General features: G+C 33.2%; 1 protein-coding gene across 1 annotated transcript in view; it reads left to right on the top strand.

Annotated features, from left to right (window-relative positions):
* The first annotated feature begins 6,900 nt into the window (after positions 1-6,900).
* The window catches only part of Skel (DM13 and DOMON_DOH domain-containing protein skeletor), a 71,749-nt gene continuing 55,136 nt past the window's right edge, over positions 6,901-23,513 (top strand). The window contains exons 1-2 of the mRNA XM_017610189.1: positions 6,901-7,255; positions 7,398-7,568. Of these exons, the coding sequence (XP_017465678.1) occupies positions 7,511-7,568 (58 nt within the window). The 5' untranslated portion in view covers positions 6,901-7,255; positions 7,398-7,510. The remainder of the gene's footprint in view (positions 7,256-7,397; positions 7,569-23,513) is intronic.

Here is a 23,513-nt window from a genome sequence, read left to right as displayed (position 1 = left end):
ACGTTGGCAATGAAAAATCGACCCGTGGTAATGATATGTGATTGTTAAACACTTTCAATCATGAAAACCATATTTTATGAACTTCTTTTGCTAATTGTCATCAAGTTTCACTTTGTATATTTTTTAATAAATACCAATTTAATCGCACTCAAACACCGCGCCTTTTTTGTTTTCTTTGTTTGTTTTCATCCTTAGGCAGATGTCAAAAACGCTCAGAAATATTTACTTTTTTCTTGCTTCTTTGATTAGGTGATCTTGTATTTTTGGTTCATGCGTTCACGAGATGGTTATGCTCTTTGAGCGTGTGCTCGTTCTCTATCCATGCCTGCTCATTTTACTTCCGTGCAAAAAACTAAATTCTGAACACATTGAAAACGACAAGCTACGGATCACAGCTTCCAGTTTGTCATCTTCATTATCTAAACGCTTTGTCGATGGCGACATGATTTCTTTGAACGCGGCAGCGACATCAGAAAAATAGAAATAAATCTAATCTGGCCACAACCACAGCCGTCGCGTAGCCCGGTCGCCCGGTCGTACATAAGAGTACGTGTTAAAATAATTTGACAGCTTTGGTTTGTAGCTCGTCGTTTTCATTGTGTTCGGGCTATCATTCACGTCCCAATATTTTTTTTTTCAAATTCCAACACATCTTAATTCAACTTGGAATGACACTCGTTCATCCTACCTTTCTCATTCATCCTTTGAATGATACCTCACAAGCCTAAATCGGAATAGTTTAGGTTCAGTTATTAAAGTTTTTCTTATACTGTCTTATTTTTTTTAATATTTTTATGCAAATTTTTTAGGCCTAAACCGTTGTCATTTGAGGGAATTTTTTTCAAAAAAATCCTTAAGAGACTATTTTTATTCATAAAAAATTCTATTTTCGGAGGTATATATTTTCAAATCGGTCCAGCTCACGTAAATCTTAATATTTTTCCGAAATGTGGAAGTTTTAAAATATATATGTAATAGGAGTTTATAATTTCAATGGAAAAACATACCGATTTCGTTCTTTATTCTGTATTCGAAAAATCGGTCATGTTTCTTCAAGTAGGTATCTATATCATAAACAAAAATTTTAAAATTTTTGCTCAGAATTTTTGAAGCTTGTTTAGTTTTTTGTAATTTTTAAGTATCTATTTATATGTTGAATCTTCTTATGTTATGTTAAGCCTAAACAAGTTTAAAAATCTTAACTCTAATTATTAATCAGTAATTACAAATATGATAGCTCATACCCAGGGGTTGAATCCTTTTGGTTTAATGTTACTCATCATAGGGCTGGTAGGTCCCTTCTTCGCAGGCGGGTAAGATTTGCTGTATTGCACAAGGCAAGACCACCCAGTCTCGTAATATTATTTTCTGCTTTTCTGTACTATTTTCCACTTCATAATTTACCAAGGTCTCTGTGATTTTTTTTTAAATTCGAACGTTCCATGGCGCCCCTGTCAAAACTTCCAGCGTTTTCGATCGGTGTCTCTGTATATATTTTTTAATATTTTTTGGTACCTCACAGTACAATACCGTACATCTAAATAATTTGTAATTTCTTTTCGAAAAATTATGGTGAGGTATTATAATATTTGTATTGTTCAAAATTGAAATGTTTTTAGGCTTCCATGCTAAACCAAACACTTAAAAGGGTGAACCACCCTAATGTAAAATAGCATACATGTGCAACGGATGCACACATACATAAAAAGCCTGATTAATGCTAAGCCATTAGCATGTACGTATATTAGTTTACCGCTTAAGTATAAAACTTCGTTAAGTTTCCCCTCCAAACAGTTTGTTGCTTGGAGGTCATACTTAACTTCTCAACAATTAGCTCGGGCACTTCTTTCGAGCTATCAAGAACACCGGACGCGAATTTGCATAATAAAACTTATCAATATTGTACTAATTCTCGGTGTTATTCTCATATTTACTTTCAAAATAAAAAACNTCTCAACAATTAGCTCGGGCACTTCTTTCGAGCTATCAAGAACACCGGACGCGAATTTGCATAATAAAACTTATCAATGTTGTACTAATTCTCGGTGTTATTCTCATATTTACTTTCAAAATAAAAAACCTTGGTGCAACTACGAGCTACGTTGCTCCAAGCGACAAAATGAATATAGGTCAAATTTAAAGAAACGCCAACCTGAAGCAAATAGTTCAATTAAAATTAAAACTAGTTCTTTCGATCAGTTCAATACCGTAATTCATTGAACAAACCAACTAGTTCGTGAACTTCCAACTCTGCAAGGAACGCAATAAGGTAATTGCGGCAAATGGCAATGGAGTACACGCTAGAAACGGTAAATTTGGCATCGCCGCATATGGGGACGTATGGAGAATCTAGGACGACACAAATTTTTACTCCATATGTATTGGATAGATTTCAATGAAATTTGGTATTTAGGGGTTTCGTCGTCACTGGTTTCGAAATTTACATCCAATATGGCGAACGACTTTTTTTTTAATGACATATGTTATGAAACTTGGTATCCAGGGGTTTCCGTCCTGACTGATTTCGAATTTGAAATTAAATTAAACTTAAACTTAGTTTTGATTTATTATGTTATAATTTTAAGATATCTGGAGTCGTTTTCTAAAGTTATCTGCCCTTTAAACACAAAAGATTGTTCTGAAAATATGCTTGAAAAGGGCAGATAAATTAAGAACTACTTTGTGCTTAAGCTACTACTTTCCGTTCAAAGTCAACATTGTAGACTGGTTTATAAAGAGTATTTTATAGGTATGTGTGATAAGGTTTAAGGAATTTTGTTTTTCTATTTTCTGTAGAATATTTTTAGGTACCAAAGTGCCTACCAAATCAGTTTCAAAACTACCAAATTTTTTATCATCTGAGTATGAGATTTCATTTTATTTCATATTTTATTACTTTGGTAAATACCGGATCACATGATTGCATTATTGTACCCATTTGTACAATTGTTTATTTGATGTATTGCTATAGACTTTAAAATTCTAAAACCATTTAATTCGAAATTCCTTTTGAAAATTTATAAAAATTGTTTATCATGATGGAGGCAAAGCCCCACATTTCCCGATCACAAAATTTGGGCACCAATTTACGCAACATTTTTGGAAAATTCCCAATCATGTTATCCGGCCTTAAGAAATATGTCTTCGAGATCATTCCAATTTATATGGGCAAATATAAAAAACAGGCGCTCTTTCAAAACAAAAAGTTTAATTTTTCAATTTGTGGGCACACCTCTATTTTGTATATGATTCTATTCGCAATCTCTTAATAAATCGATAAATAAATATGTCTAGGGGTAACTCATTTTCATAAAGTGCTTCAAAATTTAGACGAGGAATAAACATTTAGATCGCTGAATTAGAAAACAAAAAAATAAGCTGGGTTCAAATTACGCCGTGCAAGTTGTAAATTTTAAGCAAAGATTTTGAAAAATGAACTCACTTAATTGGGACGTTCTCAATTCAATGACATCCCCCCGTTTTACCAGATTGGCTCCGGTTTTCGAGATAACGGTACTTGAAAATTTGATAAAATTTCAACTATTTTATAAATAACTTCCTCAGTTTTGAAGTTATTTTAGTAAAATTTTACACATAGCGGGTTTTTAATATTACCTTAATTATTCCTTAAAGTTATCGAAATAGGTTCACTCTCTAATACAACTGATTACTCAGATATGTGTTTTTGAGCTATAACTGTAACTTCATGTCTAAATAATAAATTGTATGCGTGAACCTACGCAAAACAACGTCTCTGAACAATCAGTTATAGTTATAGTGAACCGATTTCGAGATAGTGAAAGTAATTTTAAAATACAATCGTGTGCAAAATTTTAGTAAAATATCTTCAAAACTGGGGAGTTTTTTATAAAATAAGAAAAAAATTAAGTAAACTTTCAAATACCGCTATCTCAAAAAGTGGAGCCAATCGGGCAAACGGCTGCAATTAAGCAAAAGCAGCTATTTGAACCTTTGTCGAAAAAAAGGTGATTTGATGCTGCGCTAGAAATATTCAGACTACAAAAAGGAGCATCATTGAGAGTAGTAAATGAGAAGAGAAAATGTGTTTGAAGCATTTTACAGATATATGTAACGATGTAAGGACTAGTAGTTAAAAAAAGATTTAGATCGCTTCGACGTATTTTCCAAATGTGCCTTCAATTAATTAATGTTTTTGGAATAAAAATTAGGCACAAGATCGCAGAATATTTTATCTTTAAAAGTTGGTTTATTCTGAAAGCACACCTCACCAAAAATATTTATATAGCTGGTATAGCAGCGCATGTATACGACTGAAGACCTTTCCTGATCTAACTCAGTCGATATACCGTTTTCTAATAGCATTTGCCAATGTTTTCATTTATTTGACGACATTGTCATTGAATTTGACATAGTGAAAACAAGGCTTTACCATCTGCCAAGTGGAGGGTTAAGGCCACGGTCGCCACTTGAACATAATGAAGGGACCAAACATTTATTACCATTTAAATTATTTGTGTGGGTACTTTTTCGCGAGTATTTTTTTCATTCCTCGAAATTTTGTGGGAAATACCCCAAAAAAATCCCCGAAAATTTGAGCTCTAATATTAATATTAAGTGCTCGACCAAGGCGGGTAAACTTAGATTTTTTCTTCAAAATTCTACAGAACAGAAGCATTTTATGGTATAATCTTTTTCAATGATAGGGTTTCCTCAAAATTGAATGCTCTACAAAAGTATTGCGGCGTAACCGATTTTCCCGCCAGCGAGGTAGTACGGGTCACTAAACCCGTATGAAATTCTCGGGCTTTTGCCCCTATCTCGTAAATAAAAAGAGATACAAAAAAGTTCTGGAACACCAAATCGCTAAGTTTAGGTAGTGTAGAATTTTCACAGATAATTGAACTAAATTGTAGAAATTGTTGATCAACTTCAAAGCCCAATATCCCAAGAAGTATCAACGTTAGCGATTTTGTGGGAAATTAAATTTCCTACATGTTTGTCATTTACATACCGTACTACCTCGGTGGGGGGATTTAGGGTTACGCTGCAATATACGTTTTTGGAGAGTATTCAATTTTGAAGAAGCACCATCATTGACCAAGATTATACCATAATATGCCTCTGAGCTATAGACTTTCGAAGAAAAAGAATCAAAGTTTACATGTATTTTAATCGGGGAATCTTTAATCGCCTTGGTCGAACACTTAATGTTAATATTAAGGGCTAAAACTTTCAGGGAGCTTTTTTTTAGGTATTTCCCACAAAATTTCGAGGTCGGAGTATTCGATGAAAAAACACCTCAATGTGCATATCGACTGCTGAGTGGAAGATTGACCTATCTCGGCAGCCAGTTCGAAAACGCCCTATTTCAAAAAACTTTTCAAGAAAGCTCTATTTCAGAATTTTGAAATAACAGCCTATCTCAGAATTTGGTTGAAGAACGCCCTATCTCCGAATCCGGCTCAAAAACGCCCTAACTCACATCAAAATGTATTGCAAATGTGCTGAAATAGGACGTTCTTCAACTGAAGTCTGAAATAGGACGTTCTTTAAAAGTGTTTTGAGATAGAGCGATAGGTCGATCTCCCACTCAGCAGTCGATATATAAAAAGTATTTAAAAACAAAAGAGAATAATACCTATTTAAAATCTTTGGATTTGTAGTGTCATAAAAATTAGTAGGGTCGCGATATATTAAAGTTTTGCCTATTTTCTTTTTGTTTGATTAATGTTTATTAATTATTTGTAAAAGTATAGCTCATCTACCAAAAGCTATGGAAATCTGCATTTCAAGCTTTTTGCAAAAATTATAAAAATTTTGCAAGTTCCACCAAAGTTTCAAGCTTTTTATTTAGAATACTAACAAAAAAATCGGCATTGTAGTCCATAAAATTCTAGTACAATAAAGTGCAAGTTTCAAGTAGGGTCAAAACCCCCGTAGATTTTTACATTTTTTTATGGCAGTCTCATACAAAGTACGTTCGAAAATTTTTTCTATACATACATATATCCAATTTAATAGACACGCTTAAAATACAAACAAAACTCAAAAGCTGAAAGTTCTTAAATTTTCTTAGCAGTGTGCACTTATCGATTATTTCCAGTGCTAATAAACGTTCAATGTTAAATGAGACGAATTAGAAGTACTAGTTTTTAACACTTTTCAAAACTTTTATTAAAATTGAAAAAATATAAAATAAATAGAAAATATTAAATATTTAATAAATTAGAAAAAAAAAAACATTTTGCAAAAGTAGGGTCCAAGGGGCCAACGAAAACTTATGGGACCAGTTTTGGTCCAAATGAACCAAATGTGGCAACCGTGGTTAAGGCAGCATTAACGCTCTCATTTAAGTATGTATTTGCCATCCAAACGTGCGCCGCATTCTTGCTAACACCATGCTACTCAGTGGAGAGGTGCGCATGTGTAGATTACATTAAATACCTACAGTTGAATGTTGCGTGGTACGCTGTCCGATAAATGTATACATATGTACATATGTACAAATGCACCTACTTACGTATATACTTCGTTCATATCTACATATAACCACACATCTGTACATATACACACATACCTTACATATATATCTATGTACATAGTACTTATGTCATACACACAAGTTTGTTGTTTCTATTGGACCCACTGTACGGCAGCATCCGTAGCTTCTGCCAGTTGGGGTGGCCAACAGATATCAGCACCACAACAAATTTATAGTGAACATCTCTCAGTTCCAGCAATATAAGACCAACAAAAAAGGCAAAACCGTGACAGCACCAACCGCCGAAACGGTAAACATCTATTGTTTTATTTTTATGTTAGCTATCGAGTCTGTCAAGTAATTTCATGTCTTTGGTGATGGCCAACTGAGCCTGGTCTAAACACTTGGTGTTCATTGCTGTTTGGGAGTTAGTCGTGTTCGGACGTGTTTTAAAGAGCTGTGCATAAAGTTGTTCGCTTTGCTCCAAATGAGCTTTTTCCATTTATGGTCAAATATGTATATTTATATATGTTTGTATGTATACATACTTCATATCTAAACTCACGTATGTATATACGTGGCGAACATCGGTTGCATTGATGCGAGTTTAAAGTTGAAAACTTATAAAAAGTGGTTTGAATAACAAGATTTTGCAAATTAGAAATTTGCTATTAAAAATTCATTTGGTTAGTTTCGTAATATTCACAGATAATTAAGGTTGACCTGTGAGTGTGTACAAATACTAAAGCATCACATACATACATATGTATGGTCTATAAAGTGATTTTCAAGGTGTGCAAAATATTTTGTGTTGTATTTTTATAATACTACCTACATATATCATTTGTAACCGTATTATGTTACTTTATTAAAAAATATTTAATAAATATTTACATAAATACCTATGTATAATGAAAAATAACTGAATATAGAGGCAGCGGTGATTGCTACCTGATTTATGTGTTACTATTTTAAGAAAAATAGAAATTCCGTGGGCAGGATCCTAAAACGAAACCATATACATACATATACATAGCTGAACGGAACATGGCTGCGCCTAAATTGATTATTCAACACATCATAATCGGATTACTTTGCTACTATTGTGAGTATACCTATAAAAGATTTGTTACATTTGGTTTGATCACACCTTGGTGTTTACTGAGTTATAACCGTCATTGAGTTTCCAAGAACGAAGTACACCGAAGAATTTGATCATCTTTAACCAATTAACCCATTAACTAGGAAAGTGGGAAGAACTTATTTAATTGTAAATAGGTACATACATATGTACATAAGACTGCATCACCCCCCCATGGAAAAAAAAATAAAAAATCGGTACTGTTTTTCCACTGGAATTGTAAAATCTATTATACTTTAAGACTTCCACCAAAATATCTCGGAAAAATATTAAGATTTACGTGAGCTGGACCGATTTGAAAATACCTGCAAAAATTTAGTTTGTTTTATTAATAAAAAGTTTTTTTTAAGCATTTTTTTTTAAATCACCTCAGATGACCAAACAGTTTAAGCTTAAAAAATTTGAATAAAAATATTTTTAAAAAATTTTCTAAGGAATCATAATAATGAGATATTTGCTGCTGTTTTGAACTTTTTCAAAAAACTGGTTTAGGGAAAACTTTAATAACTCAGCCAAAACCTTACCAATTTACACTTCTCAGGTATCATTGGTAAGGTATTTTCTTACCCTTTCAATTTCTAAGGAATCATAATAATGAGATATTTGCTGCTGTTTTGAACTTTTTCAAAAAACTGGTTTAGGGAAAACTTTAATAACTCAGCCAAAACCTTACCAATTTACACTTCTCAGGTATCATTGGTAAGGTATTTTCTTACCCTTTCAATTTCTTTGCGATTAAGCTCATTCAAAGTATGAAAGAGGAAGGTGAGATAAACGAGTGTCATTCCATGTTGAATTGTGATGTGTTGGTATTTGCAAAGAAATAAAAAGTCTGAGAAAATACCTTTCCACTGATACCTTACAAGTCTATATCGGTTTGAAGCAGTTACTCAAGTTTTTCTTACACAACTCTTTGAAAAAAGTTAAAACAAAAAACAGCATCAAAACTCCCATTATTATGATTTCGTTCATACAAAATTTTAATATTTTTTTGTAGATTTTTTAAGCTTAAACTGTTTTGTCCTCTAAGGGGACTTTTTCCAAGAAAAATGCAACTTTTTTTGGTGATGCCGTCTAATGTACATAGACATCATTTCTTGTATTGAAAAATGAATTCAGGTAAAAATTAGTTATGTGCACATACAAATACATATGTATATATGTATGCAGTGTATGTCCTTGCAAATATAATAAAATCTTACATCGCATCTATATGCACCTGCATTAATCTGTTGCATATTTGTTTGTTTGTTTTTTTCAATAGAAATTGTTACAGTATGCATATGTTTACGTACACATTAGGGGTATTCTCTGAGGCTTGTAACGCCCTTGCACGGTGCACAGATTGCATGGTAAAAATCGGTTTTCGTACGGCACAGCTTTGCAAAACGTACAATCCGCGCACCGTGCAAGGGATTTGCAAGACTCAGAGAATACCCCTATTAAATTATAAAATCTTTAGTTATACGCACGTATCTATGGATACGTACATATGTATGCATGTGTATATATTTATATACATATATATACATTCATAGCCCTGCAGAAAAAAATTATCAATTGTTAAAAAATAACCCACTTGTAGTTAGTTTTTTGCGGTATTTCTATAAAATATCGCTAGCTTAGAAAAAATCTTCCTATAGCCATTTTCTTTAACTATTTCGCAAGACTTTGAATCAAACATTTTGCGCGTTTAAAGCAAAGCAAAACTCCATAAGAATCAGAAGGATTCGATGTCGTATTATTTTGGCCTTATCGGATTTGTGGTGCTTCTTTTGGACTTTTCCTTTTATAGCTTATGAAGAGGAAAAAATAAAACAAGTACCTTTATAATTTTCGAAACGATGCGTATTCAATTTCTCTAGCCTCCTATATCAAAATATGAGCTTTCATAAAAAGTGGACTTAATAACTTTTCACTCTAAGCTAGCGATATATAACTTGTAGTTACCTACAAAACGCTAACTTAAAACTAGTTGACAAATATTGCAGCAGTAATGCAGGAGATTGTTATCTTTAAACGCGTTTCTATTTAAATATCCTGCACTTCGCAAATACTTTTTCGAATTGAGGGCAAATAAAAGGAAAATCGAAATTTCATATTATCATTTTGAAGTTATGTCTGACGGAGTTCGAATATGGGACCACCTACAGCAGAATATGTAAACAAATATGAAATGTAATAAAATAAAATAAATAAAGTAAATAAATAAAAACATAAAAAAATATTTTGTTTTTCCAGCTGATATTTTATGTCCAAAAGTAGTTAGTTACAAGTTAGTTACATCAAATGCCGAGACAACCATCCTTGACTACATCAAATGCAGAGGTAACCACCCTTGACTTGGCCATCGCCATAAAAATATAGTTAGCTGTCATCAAAGAAAATATGCAGATAATTGTGACTTTTGGATCCTTCCTAATCCACTTAAAGTTAGCTTATAGTTAGATACATTTCCTGCAGGGTGTTAGTAACTCTGACCGATCGGTTTACGCGCTCACTTACGCCTGCTAACTGCTTCTGGTTGTCTTGATATTTAAGACGATGCACATATGTATGTTCGTATAAGTATATATGTACATATTTGTGTGTCTATACCCAGTACGAAAGAAACTAGTTTAAATATCGATGTTCAATCAGTTTTTTGCCCACCACAACTAGTTCAAGATCTAACTTTCTTCCTTGGAACGAACGATGTCCTAGGCATTATCCGAATCTGCATTTGATTTCAACTACTTTAAAAGTCAGTACGTTCTTTTTGAATACGCTTTCGTTTTGAACTTCCCAGATGATTTTTCATAATTACGAAAAACCGAAATAAAAAATTTGAAATTAAATGTTCCACCTAATAAGATTTGAATCCGGAGCAGCGTCCGGACTTTGCTTCGATCGGAGTAGATTTACTCCGATTTCGTTTTTAAATTTAGGATCTACTCCCTCCTCTGCTTGACCTAAAATATGCTCCGATTTACTTATTATGTATGTATAAGGAGCCTAGTTATCTATATGGCAAGCTTATTTTCCCAAAGTCAGCTCGAACTAATGACTTGATAGTACCAAGTTACAATTATCAAACCTCTGCGCGGCTATTCTTTGTCAATGCTATTCGTACATGGAACTCTATTCCAATGTCCATTCGCAGTAGTCTAAATAAAAGCAACTTGAAGTTCGTTCTATATTCGTACTTTCGTTAAAACAAATATATACATCCGTATATATTTTGCATAATTATGTGTTTCGCTATCTAAATATATATTTTTCAGCCAATATGGATAATCATTGTATTATTTTTAAGTTTGTGTTCATTATAAATCTTAGTTCTTAGAATTTTCATTATTGTTATTCTTATGTTTATTATAAATCTTAGTTTTAAGAATTACTATTTATTTTATTTTTCTGACACTCCTTTGTTACTTGTTGTACTATAAAAGATCGTAGATCTTATTGTACTATGGTTTTTTTTCGCAATAAATGAAATGAAATGTTTCCATTTGCATTAAAAATATATTACAAAATAATATAGTTACTTCTTAAAGTTTTCATATAACTTATGTGGTTTTATATAGCAAGGTTTAACAGAAGTTGTCTCTTTTACTCTGTAACATTCCTTGCTTTTTATTTCACAAAGCAGCGGATTGATTAAGGACCTTAAAAATGTTTTGGAAGGGTGTATGTTTAGAAATATGGCAGAGTTTGTGTTATTTAGCTTTATTTTCATTGTTGTAAACTATAACCAGCTGGTTGCTTTTGGATATAATTCATAAACGTATAGTTGAAGCCTCAAAAAAAAATGTTGAATCAATTTGTTGCATATTTTTTGAGTTATAGAGGTTTTAATTAAAAAAAATATCAAAAACAAGTGAATTTTTTATGAAATTTTTAAGAGGTGAAAAATTAATTATGACATAACTTTTGAAGCACACCATATACTGGTTTGAAATTGTATGTGCAATTAGTACTTATATGTACACTTCAAATATAGTTGGTAACTGAAGTGTGCTTTAAAAATAACTAAATTGCAAGTAACGAAAAGTGTGTAAATAACTCTACTTTTCACAATTTTCTAAATTTTCGGTTTACCGTGTATGCTCACTTTAAAAACTTTTAAAGCATGTATTGTATTCTACAAACAATTACGATTAATTTGATATCTTCTTTATCTTATGTTCAAGTGGCGACCGTGGCCTTAACCCTCCACTTGGCAGATGGTAAAGCCTTGTTTTCACTATGTCAAATTCAATGACAATGTCGTCAAATAAATTAAAACATTGGCAAATGCTATTAGAAAACGGTATATCGACTGAGTTAGATCAGGAGAGGTCTTCAGTCGTATACATGCGCTGCTATACCAGCTATATAAATATTTTTGGTGAGGTGTGCTTTCAGAATAAACCAACTTTTAAAGATAAAATATTCTGCGATTTTTAATGCGTAATTTTTATTACAAAAACATTTTAATTTAAGGCGCATTTGGAAAATACGTCGAAACGATCTAAATCTTTTTATAACTACTAGTCCTTACATCGTTACATATATCTGTAAAATGCTTCAAACACATTTTCTCTAGAAGTATGTAAAAACCCTGATTTACTACTTTAAATGATGCTCCTTTTTGCAGTCAGAATATTTCTAGCGTAGTACCAAATCACCTTTTTTTCGACAAAGGTTCTGATAGTTGCTCTTACTTAATTGCAGCCTTTTGTCCAATTGGCTCCACTTTTTGAAATAGCGGTACTTGAAACTTTGCTTATTTTTTTTTTATTCTATAAAAAACTATCTCGAAGTCGGTTCTCTATAACTATAACGGATTGGTCGAGCCGTTGTTTTGCGTTAAAGCTCCTCCAATTAAGAGGTAAAAATTTAGTAGAGGTTCAAGAATGATAGAATACAAGATTGCGCATTCCTGCGGGTGATGACGTCAAGATAGCAACGAATAGGAAAGAGTAATTGGAGATGGAGGAGAGAAAGAGTGTTAACCGTCAAACCATGGAGGTCGCCATATTTACATGCATATAAACATCTCTACATACATACAAGCAGTTTGCTAAAATTACGTCACACGAACAACTGATTCTGTCAAATTCGCCAAGAACAAAGTAGCGGTACCCTGCTGATTGCGCCACCTCTGTCTCCCTACATCGTGGTAGAGGTTCACTTTAACATAGGTTCACGCATACAATTTATTATTTAGACATGAAGTTACAGTTATAGCTCAAAAACACATATCTGAGTAATCAGTTGTAGTGGAGCTATATGCTAAAGTGAAGCTATTTCGATAATTTTAACACGTTTGCTACCAAGCGTATTTAAGCAGTGCGTCATCACAGACCAGGAAGGATTTTATTTGTTTTTGTCTAGTGCTGTGGGTTTTGGTTGTCATTGAGTATCTCAGAAACTCAGGTTCATAATTAAAAATAATTTGTAACCTGACACATATTTGTGACGCTGCACAGTGCCGTCTAAGTGGGCAAAAATCGAAAAATTCATTATCTGCAATGTGAACTTGTTTCGTATTTTTGTAAATACAATTTATCCACAAAAAAGAATTAAACAGACATTTCCCTAAAAAATTAATTATATGCCGCCAGGAAGCCACTAAAGTCGAAAAATTTTATACTAAGAATTTTAATAAGAGCAAAGCCATGCGTAAGCTCTTCACAGAAAAAAAAATGTAAAAGATATATTCTTTGAAATAAAATGTTGATTTGGCGTTTTTTGTTTCCATATAGACAGTAGAGAATTACAGGAATTAAAATTTTGGAATAAAGTTAAACACCCTGCTGTGTTCCAAGAATAAAACAATTTTTCTAAACAAAATTTCAAAAAATGCTAAATTTTAATGGGAATAAAAAATATATGTGAAAATAGGTAATTTTTTATTACTTTATTAAATAGTACGGGCTTTTAGCTTTCAAAAGAAGAAATAAAAACCTGCTAATTTTTTGCACTTTCTGAAATAATGCTTTTTTCCCTAATGCATGAAATAATTTTTTAACTTTTGTCAGTGCCTTGAGATCTGCACGATTCGTTCCATTTTCAAAAACGAACTGTTAAATTAAAAGGCTTGACCTGTGGACAATAGAAGGTTTATTTTTTTTTAAAGAGTTGCCACCTGTTAAAAAATTAGATTGTTAGGAATTTGATTAAAATTTTTTTATACGTTAAGTGAATTACTAAGAGATGGGTATAAATCGAAATGTGTATTAGCTACATGTAGAGAGTTGCCACCTGTTTAAAAAAATCAAATTCCACTTGAATTAAGGGAACTAGGTTATTGAAATATATAGGTATCACCATAACGGAGTCAGACGAAAGAGGTTGAAGAAGGTTTTAGCTTAAAAATATTATGAATAGGGTTACCATCTGTTTGTAAAGTCGAACTTAGTTAAACTAAAATAATAATTACGTCAAACCATAGGATTACGCCATCGTATTTGTTGTTTTATTACAAATGCATACATTGTCAATCAGTGATTTGTTCAGATTGCATTCCTTTTAAATTACTGGACTCTTAAGTTAACTCAGGAATGTTTTTACTCTCCATTTATAACTTGCTAAATATATTAAATTTTTTCATTTGTCTGATACTCATATTTATATACACATTTCATTTACCTTATTCCCTTAATTAAAGTGAATTTGATTTTTTAAACATGTGGCAACTCTTCTACGTGTAGTTTAGAAGTAAATTATTTTCAAAACTAGTTCAATTGATACCCATATTGTAATATCTAATTCATTTAACTTATTAATAAATTTTGTAACAGGTGGCAACCCCTTTCAAAAATAAAAAACTTTATTGCACATCCACAGGCCAAGCACTGTCATTTCACATCTCACTTTTGAAAATAGAACGAACTATATGTACATACCTATGTAAATGCCACAAGAACCCNCCTGCTGATTGCGCCACCTCTGTCTCCCTACATCGTGGTAGAGGTTCACTTTAACATAGGTTCACGCATACAATTTATTATTTAGACATGAAGTTACAGTTATAGCNGCATACATTGTCAATCAGTGATTTGTTCAGATTGCATTGCTTTTAAATTACTGGACTCTTAAGTTAACTCAGGAATGTTTTTACTCTCCATTTATAACTTGCTAAATATATTAAATTTTTTCATTTGTCTGATACTCATATTTATATACACATTTCATTTACCTTATTCCCTTAATTAAAGTGAATTTGATTTTTTAAACATGTGGCANGTGGAGCTATATGCTAAAGTGAAGCTATTTCGATAATTTTAACACGTTTGCTACCAAGCGTATTTAAGCAGTGCGTCATCACAGACCAGGAAGGATTTTATTTGTTTTTGTCTAGTGCTGTGGGTTTTGGTTGTCATTGAGTATCTCAGAAACTCAGGTTCATAATTAAAAATAATTTGTAACCTGACACATATTTGTGACGCTGCACAGTGCCGTCTAAGTGGGCAAAAATCGAAAAATTCATTATCTGCAATGTGAACTTGTTTCGTATTTTTGTAAATACAATTTATCCACAAAAAAGAATTAAACAGACATTTCCCTAAAAAATTAATTATATGCCGCCAGGAAGCCACTAAAGTCGAAAAATTTTATACTAAGAATTTTAATAAGAGCAAAGCCATGCGTAAGCTCTTCACAGAAAAAAAATGTAAAAGATATATTCTTTGAAATAAAATGTTGATTTGGCGTTTTTTGTTTCCATATAGACAGTAGAGAATTACAGGAATTAAAATTTTGGAATAAAGTTAAACACCCTGCTGTGTTCCAAGAATAAAACAATTTTTCTAAACAAAATTTCAAAAAATGCTAAATTTTAATGGGAATAAAAAATATATGTGAAAATAGGTAATTTTTTATTACTTTATTAAATAGTACGGGCTTTTAGCTTTCAAAAGAAGAAATAAAAACCTGCTAATTTTTTGCACTTTCTGAAATAATGCTTTTTTCCCTAATGCATGAAATAATTTTTTAACTTTTGTCAGTGCCTTGAGATCTGCACGATTCGTTCCATTTTCAAAAACGAACTGTTAAATTAAAAGGCTTGACCTGTGGACAATAGAAGGTTTATTTTTTTTTAAAGAGTTGCCACCTGTTAAAAAATTAGATTGTTAGGAATTTGATTAAAATTTTTTTATACGTTAAGTGAATTACTAAGAGATGGGTATAAATCGAAATGTGTATTAGCTACATGTAGAGAGTTGCCACCTGTTTAAAAAAATCAAATTCCACTTGAATTAAGGGAACTAGGTTATTGAAATATATAGGTATCACCATAACGGAGTCAGACGAAAGAGGTTTAAGAAGGTTTTAGCTTAAAAATATTATGAATAGGGTTACCATCTGTTTGTAAAGTCGAACTTAGTTAAACTAAAATAATAATTACGTCAAACCATAGGATTACGCCATCGTATTTGTTGTTTTATTACAAATGCATACATTGTCAATCAGTGATTTGTTCAGATTGCATTCCTTTTAAATTACTGGACTCTTAAGTTAACTCAGGAATGTTTTTACTCTCCATTTATAACTTGCTAAATATATTAAATTTTTTCATTTGTCTGATACTCATATTTATATACACATTTCATTTACCTTATTCCCTTAATTAAAGTGAATTTGATTTTTTAAACATGTGGCAACTCTTCTACGTGTAGTTTAGAAGTAAATTATTTTCAAAACTAGTTCAATTGATACCCATATTGTAATATCTAATTCATTTAACTTATTAATAAATTTTGTAACAGGTGGCAACCCCTTTCAAAAATAAAAAACTTTATTGCACATCCACAGGCCAAGCACTGTCATTTCACATCTCACTTTTGAAAATAGAACGAACTATATGTACATACCTATGTAAATGCCACAAGAACCCAAACTCTTAACCTCAAACTGCATTTGCAGTGAAATTATAAAAGCTATCCAAAAACCAATTGGATTTTTGAATTCAGCGTCCTCAATTTTACTAAGAAGCGTAATTTCATTAAATCCGTCCATATTCTATTCTTTTATATAGAAGGGAAGCACTGTGCGCTGGTCTATAGAGATATTTTTTGGCATAGACAAGGGTCACATTTACATATGTGACAGGCTAAGCACCAGGGTTTTATTTAACTCAGTTTTATTCAAAAATACACTGCTTACATAAAACTAAGTTTAAATGAAAATTCAGTAGCATTGCTCAATACATAGGCCAATTACTTGGCCTTTATGTTCAAATTTATTATGTTCAAACAAGCCTAAATACATGTACTTACCGTCCTCTGTGTATTTATTTCACTATGAATCTAATATTTTATCTTTTGAAGTCGGTAAAGATTTTCACATGTGCACTGTAAATAAACATAACCTCATACTTTACAGGTAGCTGTAATCCCGAGACCACTTGTCACAAACGTGTGCCAGAGCTTCCTATAAATCATACTGTATCCAACAACCCGCTATCGCAGACCGGCGTCTCACATTTGTGTCGGCGGTTCCACGTGAAAACCCAGCTGACACACACATGTGACGCCTGGTAGCGAACGTGTTAAGGAATAATTAAGATAATATTAAAAACCGTTATGTGCAAAATTTTAATAAAATCAATTCAAAACTGAGGGAGTTATTTATAAAATAGTTAGAATTTAATAAAATTCAACTGTCAAAATCGTTGATTTTGAAGTGTAGTATTGGCTTTATTCCTACGCATGACAATTCCGTAAGAGAGCTAAAGAAAGGCTTACTCCTCCTGGAGTAATGCGCGTACAAACATACAGACAGACAAAAATTCTAAAAATAGTTGATTTGGCTTTTTTGGCTTCTTTTATTTATATTTTTTTTAGGGCTTTTTTGTTAGACTTAAATTTAATTAAAAAAAAAAATATTTTTTTTAAATCTATTTTTTATGGCACAAGTATTTCTTCCCATATATTTTTTTCTTTTTTTTTTGCAATGCAACTAGATTTTTAAGTTTGTTATTTATATTTAAATTGAAATAATTATTCCTACTTACATTGATCTAACTTTAAAAATCTTAACCACCTCCAAGCGGCATCGAACCTGCGATCCCAGAACCAGAACCCGTAGTCTTCACGTGACGCCACAGCCGAAATTTGTAAGAGAAGCAATTAATTGCGTTTTATTTTAGGCTTTGGCAATTCAAAGGCAGATGTCGCTGAACGCTTAAGTTCTTCGAAAATGTCGAACTGGTAGGCGCATACTAGTTTATGAACTAGTATTTTTTCTAACTGGTTTGGGTTTTCACTGCAGGGTATTTGCAGTAAAACAACTGTCAAAATTAGGCTAACATAGGAAATAAGCTAATTTCGTTTTATTTGACCAAGATTTAGCTATTTGCTTGTGATGGGTGAATAAAACATTCCTAATGCTGTTAAGTTGAATGTAACTTACCACCGGGACCGTTGCCAGCAGGAAATAATTTGAAGTGGAACACCAAAAAAGTGAAGTGTTTCCCCATTTTTCGAGGTGCTCATAAAACTTTAAGTGTCTTAATTAAATAACGTTAGACAAATATGAAATAGCTTTTTTGTTTTCTTAGTTCATGTTCACTAAAAAAAAATGTAAATTTTTAGATAAAACATTGTTGATCAAACCAAGGCTTTTAAAATCCGTCACATTTCACCTGCCAGATCCAATACATAGACAGGAATACCTATAGCTTACACTACACATTTCGAATATGACGTTTGTTTTCTTTTCAATTGGCACGTTTTCGAACCCTTGCGCGATTTCTAGAATGTTTGTCAAAGAAAATGATGCGTTTATTTAACGCATATAAATAGATAGATAGCTAATCAATATTTTAAAAAATTGGTGTTTTTTTGAAAAAATTCTTAATTTCTTCAAAATGAATTTAATGATAGTCGAATAGTTTTGATTGTGTTTTCATGCGATAATCCAGTAGCTATAGCCCTGAATTTCCACTATTATATGATGGAAATGTCCAGAATTGTAATTTAAAAAGCGTTTGATAAAAAATTTCGATGGAACAAAAAAGTGAATTGTTTTTGCTAAAGAGGTAGTGGTGAAGTGTTTGAAAATAAACGAAGTGAAACACTCGATTGAAGTGATAATGGCAGCCATGCTTGCAACCAATTTTACCGACAATTTTTACCATTACTAAGTGACTTATAAGAATGCCTTTATAAAGAATAATAAGTTGTTGATTTTTGCTTGATCTTGGAATTTTTTAACGAGGTGTGTATAAATTCAGTGAACAAAAAATGAACATATGATCGCACGTTTAATAATATACAGAATTATTTCAAAATTTCAATTTTGTGGGAAAACGCCATCAAAGTTTAATAAAATCATACAGCTGCTATACCAAAGGACAGATGGAAGACATATATTTTCGCCATTTTTGGGTAGTTTGGTCATCTGTTTGACTGAACATATTCTCCTCATCAAATTTATTAATTGTATTATGAAACCTCCAAGAACTTAAATATTTATTTACATCTCTATATTATTAAACATGCGATATGTATGTATGTATGTACACACAGTTACTCCTAAAATTGCAAATACGGATTTTTCTAATATTCGCAATGTTTTTCATTTTATATATTTTGTGTTAATTTCCCCAAGAGCAGAGATGGTCACATCATTAAAAGCCCGAGGGGCCCGTGAGGGGTTTAGCGGGCTGTTAGGGCTGGAGGTTTTAGGCCTCTTCGATGGGCCGTCGGCATCGTCTGCCGATAACTGCCTTTTGGGGGCCAGTTCCCTGGGACCTGAGGGAGTGGGTTCAGGGTTATTTAAGACAACCTTCTCCTGAGTCCGTTCACGGCTTTCAGAGAGAATGTGCCTTGCCCTTGGATACCAACATTTTTTCTAAAGATGCTGATCAAGAAGTTAACTATCTTGATCAAACTTTACTGAATTTTCATAATATTTGCACAATGTCTGAAATTTGGATTAAGTAATGAGCTATACTTTCATTAAACAAAAATAAACTTTAAATAAACTGAAGAATAGCTAAAACTTACTAAAATGTTGCTCCCAGTTTTTATTTGGTTCCCGGTATGTGTATCTCGATAACCGATTTATAAATTTGTACCAAACTCAGTACAATTATTGACCTTGGCAAAAAAAGCTATATGTTCGAAATCGGACTAAAATTACGCCCGCTTTCCACTTCAAAAAAAAAAGCGTACGGTGCGTTGCCTCAAAACGTTGCACCACGTTGGAATTTGTATTCTAGCAGCTGAAGGAGCGTATACTAAAAAATTTCAAACATGGACTCAAGATTAAAAAAAAAAATTGTATCACAAAAAAATTCGAAGTTTGTGAGAATTGCCCACATCCTAAATTTTCTTATTGATGCATTTCATCGTTTTATGGAAAAAAAACATTTTTAGTTATGCCCTTTTGCCATTCAGGTGACGATATTAGGTATGTACAAACATTTATTCCATGTGCATGCGTAGTATGTATTTTCGGTTTGCGCAAGTAAAGATATGTTGTTGCGCCTGCGCTTATTCAAATTTAATTATAGGTATACATATGTACATAATACATAGTGACGCACTCTCTTACATATATATGTGGTTGTTGTAACATGTACCAATTAGTTGATTGCTCTCTACTATGGACATTGACTCTTCAGTATACATTTTGTTTACCTACATTCATATATACATATGTACATATATATATAAATATGTATACATATCGTCACCTGAAATGAAAAAGACGTAACAAGCATCATAGTTGAAATGCAAAAGGTCATAACTAATAAAAAATTCAAAACTCACTTTTTGATTTATATGATGGATTCCATCGAATTAAACTCCCCACACCATTTCATGAAAAAAATTTAAATTTTAGTCACGACTTTTTCCATTTCATTTACGATGTTGTTACATCTTTTTGCATTTCAGGTGACGATATATGCATGTGTAGCAGTGCTGCCACAGAAACATTTTTTTACGTTCCAAAAGTTCCTAAAAAAACCTACCAAATTTTCTTTTGAGTTTTATTATGTCAAATTTATTACAAATGTAAATAGAAATAGTACAACTAAAAAGCTAGTTCAATAAAAAACAAATTAACTGCGTAAACAATTAACTTTTCTGTACTTATTCAAATATATGTCTCTTTACAAATACATGTTAATATTGTTATTATTATTATTACGTCAGGAATACTCGAGATGCGACATAATAAGATCTATTGTGCTAAAACCGGCCCACAAAGCTTGCAGTACGTATCTAGAGAAAACCTATTTTATTCAAATGGTAGTTTAACTTGCAGTGTCCTCTCAGAATGCCAGTATGAGTTCCAAGACTCTCCCGGCTGAGTTCGAAGTCTTTCGGAGTTCACCCTGGAGGAACTTATGAATCTCTTTGATTGTCTCATACCCTTTGACTTGAATGGCTTGAGAACCTCCAAATGACAACGAATATCTCCTTTGAGCAGCCGTACAGCATTCCACTCGCGGTAACTTACTTGGCTTTTGGCCACCAGGCCAGTGCCGCATATGTAACAATAGTTTTTACTACCGTATTGAAAGACGGGTACACCAGTTTGGGTCATATTCGCTAAGTCTTACCATCAAGTCTACGACAGGCATAAAACGCCCTTGTAGCCTTGTTGGTAACATTCGAAAGATATTTGTTCCAATTGGTTCTTCTTTTCAAAGTTACTCCTAGATGCTTCGCCTTTTCAGAGAACTCAATTTCTGTCCCTGCCAAGGTGGCTCTAGTCAAGTTGGATATCAGTGCGTTTGTTGACAAGCGATTTTCAGTAAATACGTAGTTTATCACAACTTTGCAGTTCAGTATAGTATATTGGCATTAATAAGGGTCAACTTACGAATCAGGTATATTTACATGTTAGCGGTCGTCGTCGGCGAAATATTCGTGTAATCAAGGTTGCTAAAATGTGTGGAGATACATATTTGCTATTTTCGCTATTAACTATTATAGTAGCGGAACCTACAAAAATACAATCTAGCCTACAACCAACCAAATGAAAAAGAACGTCCAATTTTTGGTAGAAAAAGCCTACGTGTGGCAACACTGATGTGTAGTTTGTGTACCCTTGCTCCCGATTCACATTCGTGTCGATAAAAAGTAAAACAGTCACAAATATTGTTAAAAGTGGGTCGTCTGCTGCATGATGGATGAGCTGACGGTATGGAAACTTGCTTGCTAATAGTTACTAGATGGCGGAGTATTCAGTAATTTCTTTTATTTTGATACATATGAACATACATGCATACATGGGTATACCTAATGTGGCCAACTATTTCATAGCTCAAAGAAGTACAGGTTAGGTTGGGTTAAGTTAACGCCGCGAGCCGATTACGAAATTTTGAATGCGGCTAATTTCGATCCCTGAGAGCTTAGTGTTTGCTCAGAAGTGCGAGCCAAAATGCGTCCATCTTAGCCCCGCGAAGGTTGAAATGTCTAAAAGAAAGTGTGGGAATGATTCCACTTCATCTTCCTATTGACAGCTGATAAAAAATGATCAGTTGAAATTCCTAGTCTCACCGCATGAATACCAATCGCACAATGGCCGGTCAGAACCCCCTTAACTAGCCATCGAGAGATAACGTGTTTTAAAGTGCCCTATAAAAACATAACACAACACAACACAACACAACACAATACAGCACAACACAACACAACACAATACAGCACAACACAACACAACACAACACAACACAACACAACACAACACAACACAACACAACACAACACAACACAACACAACACAACACAACACAACACAACACAACACAACACAACACAACACAACACAACACAACACAACACAACACAACACAACACAACACAACACAACACAACACAACACAACACCACAACACAACACAACACAACACAAGATCGCTATTGCGAAAAGAATTCCTATCAACAGCGCAACACACTTACAAAAAAATCAAAGGCAAATCGGCGGAGTCAACTGTGCATGATGTGGTGAGATTTATAAAAAAGTCACTACACTTCAAGCAATATACTTTAGTTTTCCTGAATATAGATGGCACCTTCAACAACATTGAAGTTGGCACCATCATACAATCGCTTAAGGAGATTGGTGTGCACGCTGGTGTGGTTGGCTGGATACGCTCTATGCTGGAAAGCAGAATCATTCAGGTTAAAAGCGGAGATAGTATAGTAACTAGATATGTTAGCAGAGGTACTCCGCAGGGAGCCGTACTCTCAGGAGGGGTTAAAATTGTGGCATATGCTGACGATGTAGTGGTAGCAGTCACAGGCCTCTTCCTTTCTACAGTAATTGAAATCTTAGAGGACGCACTGGGTAAACTACACACATGGGCTAAATGTAGTGGCCATAACGTTAACCCCAGCAAAACCGAGTTATTACTGCTTACAAATAGAAACAAGATACCCCAATTTCGACTTCCTTCCATAGGCGAAAAGACAATCCCCCTATTATCCAATGCAAAATATTTGGGAATCATCCTAGACACTAAGCTAAACTGGAAACATAACCTGGAAAAACGTAAAGAGTGGGCTTATATCGCATATTATACTTGCAAAAGAATCCCCAGTAGAAACTGGGGATTTTAACCGAAACTTGTGATGTGGATGCACACCACCATCATAAGGCCGATCCTTACCTATGGCGCACTAGTTTGGAGACCAGCCTCAAGTAGACAGTACAATGTCAGTAGACTAAGTAGCTTACAAAGAGCGGATTGTTCGGGCATAACTGGATCCTGCACTTCAGAAGCACTAATGTCGTCTTCAATATGATTCCGATTGATCTTTGCCTAAAGGAAATCGCGACATACTCAGCATTAAGACTCAGGGCACAGCTCAATCTTAAGTATTGGTCTAACAGAAAATAAAACCACGGAGTACGTGGTATAAAGCCAGGAATTTGGCTTAAATGTGGTGGTACAGTTTCCATCCAGAAAGGAATGGAGAA

The sequence above is a fragment of the Rhagoletis zephyria genome, unplaced genomic scaffold (assembly GCF_001687245.7).
Source record: "Rhagoletis zephyria isolate East Lansing unplaced genomic scaffold, Rhagoletis_zephyria_1.1 Rzeph_scaffold_00289, whole genome shotgun sequence".
In the NCBI taxonomy this organism is placed as follows: Eukaryota; Metazoa; Arthropoda; class Insecta; order Diptera; family Tephritidae; genus Rhagoletis; species Rhagoletis zephyria.
This window is presented reverse-complemented; position numbering and strand designations above follow the sequence as displayed.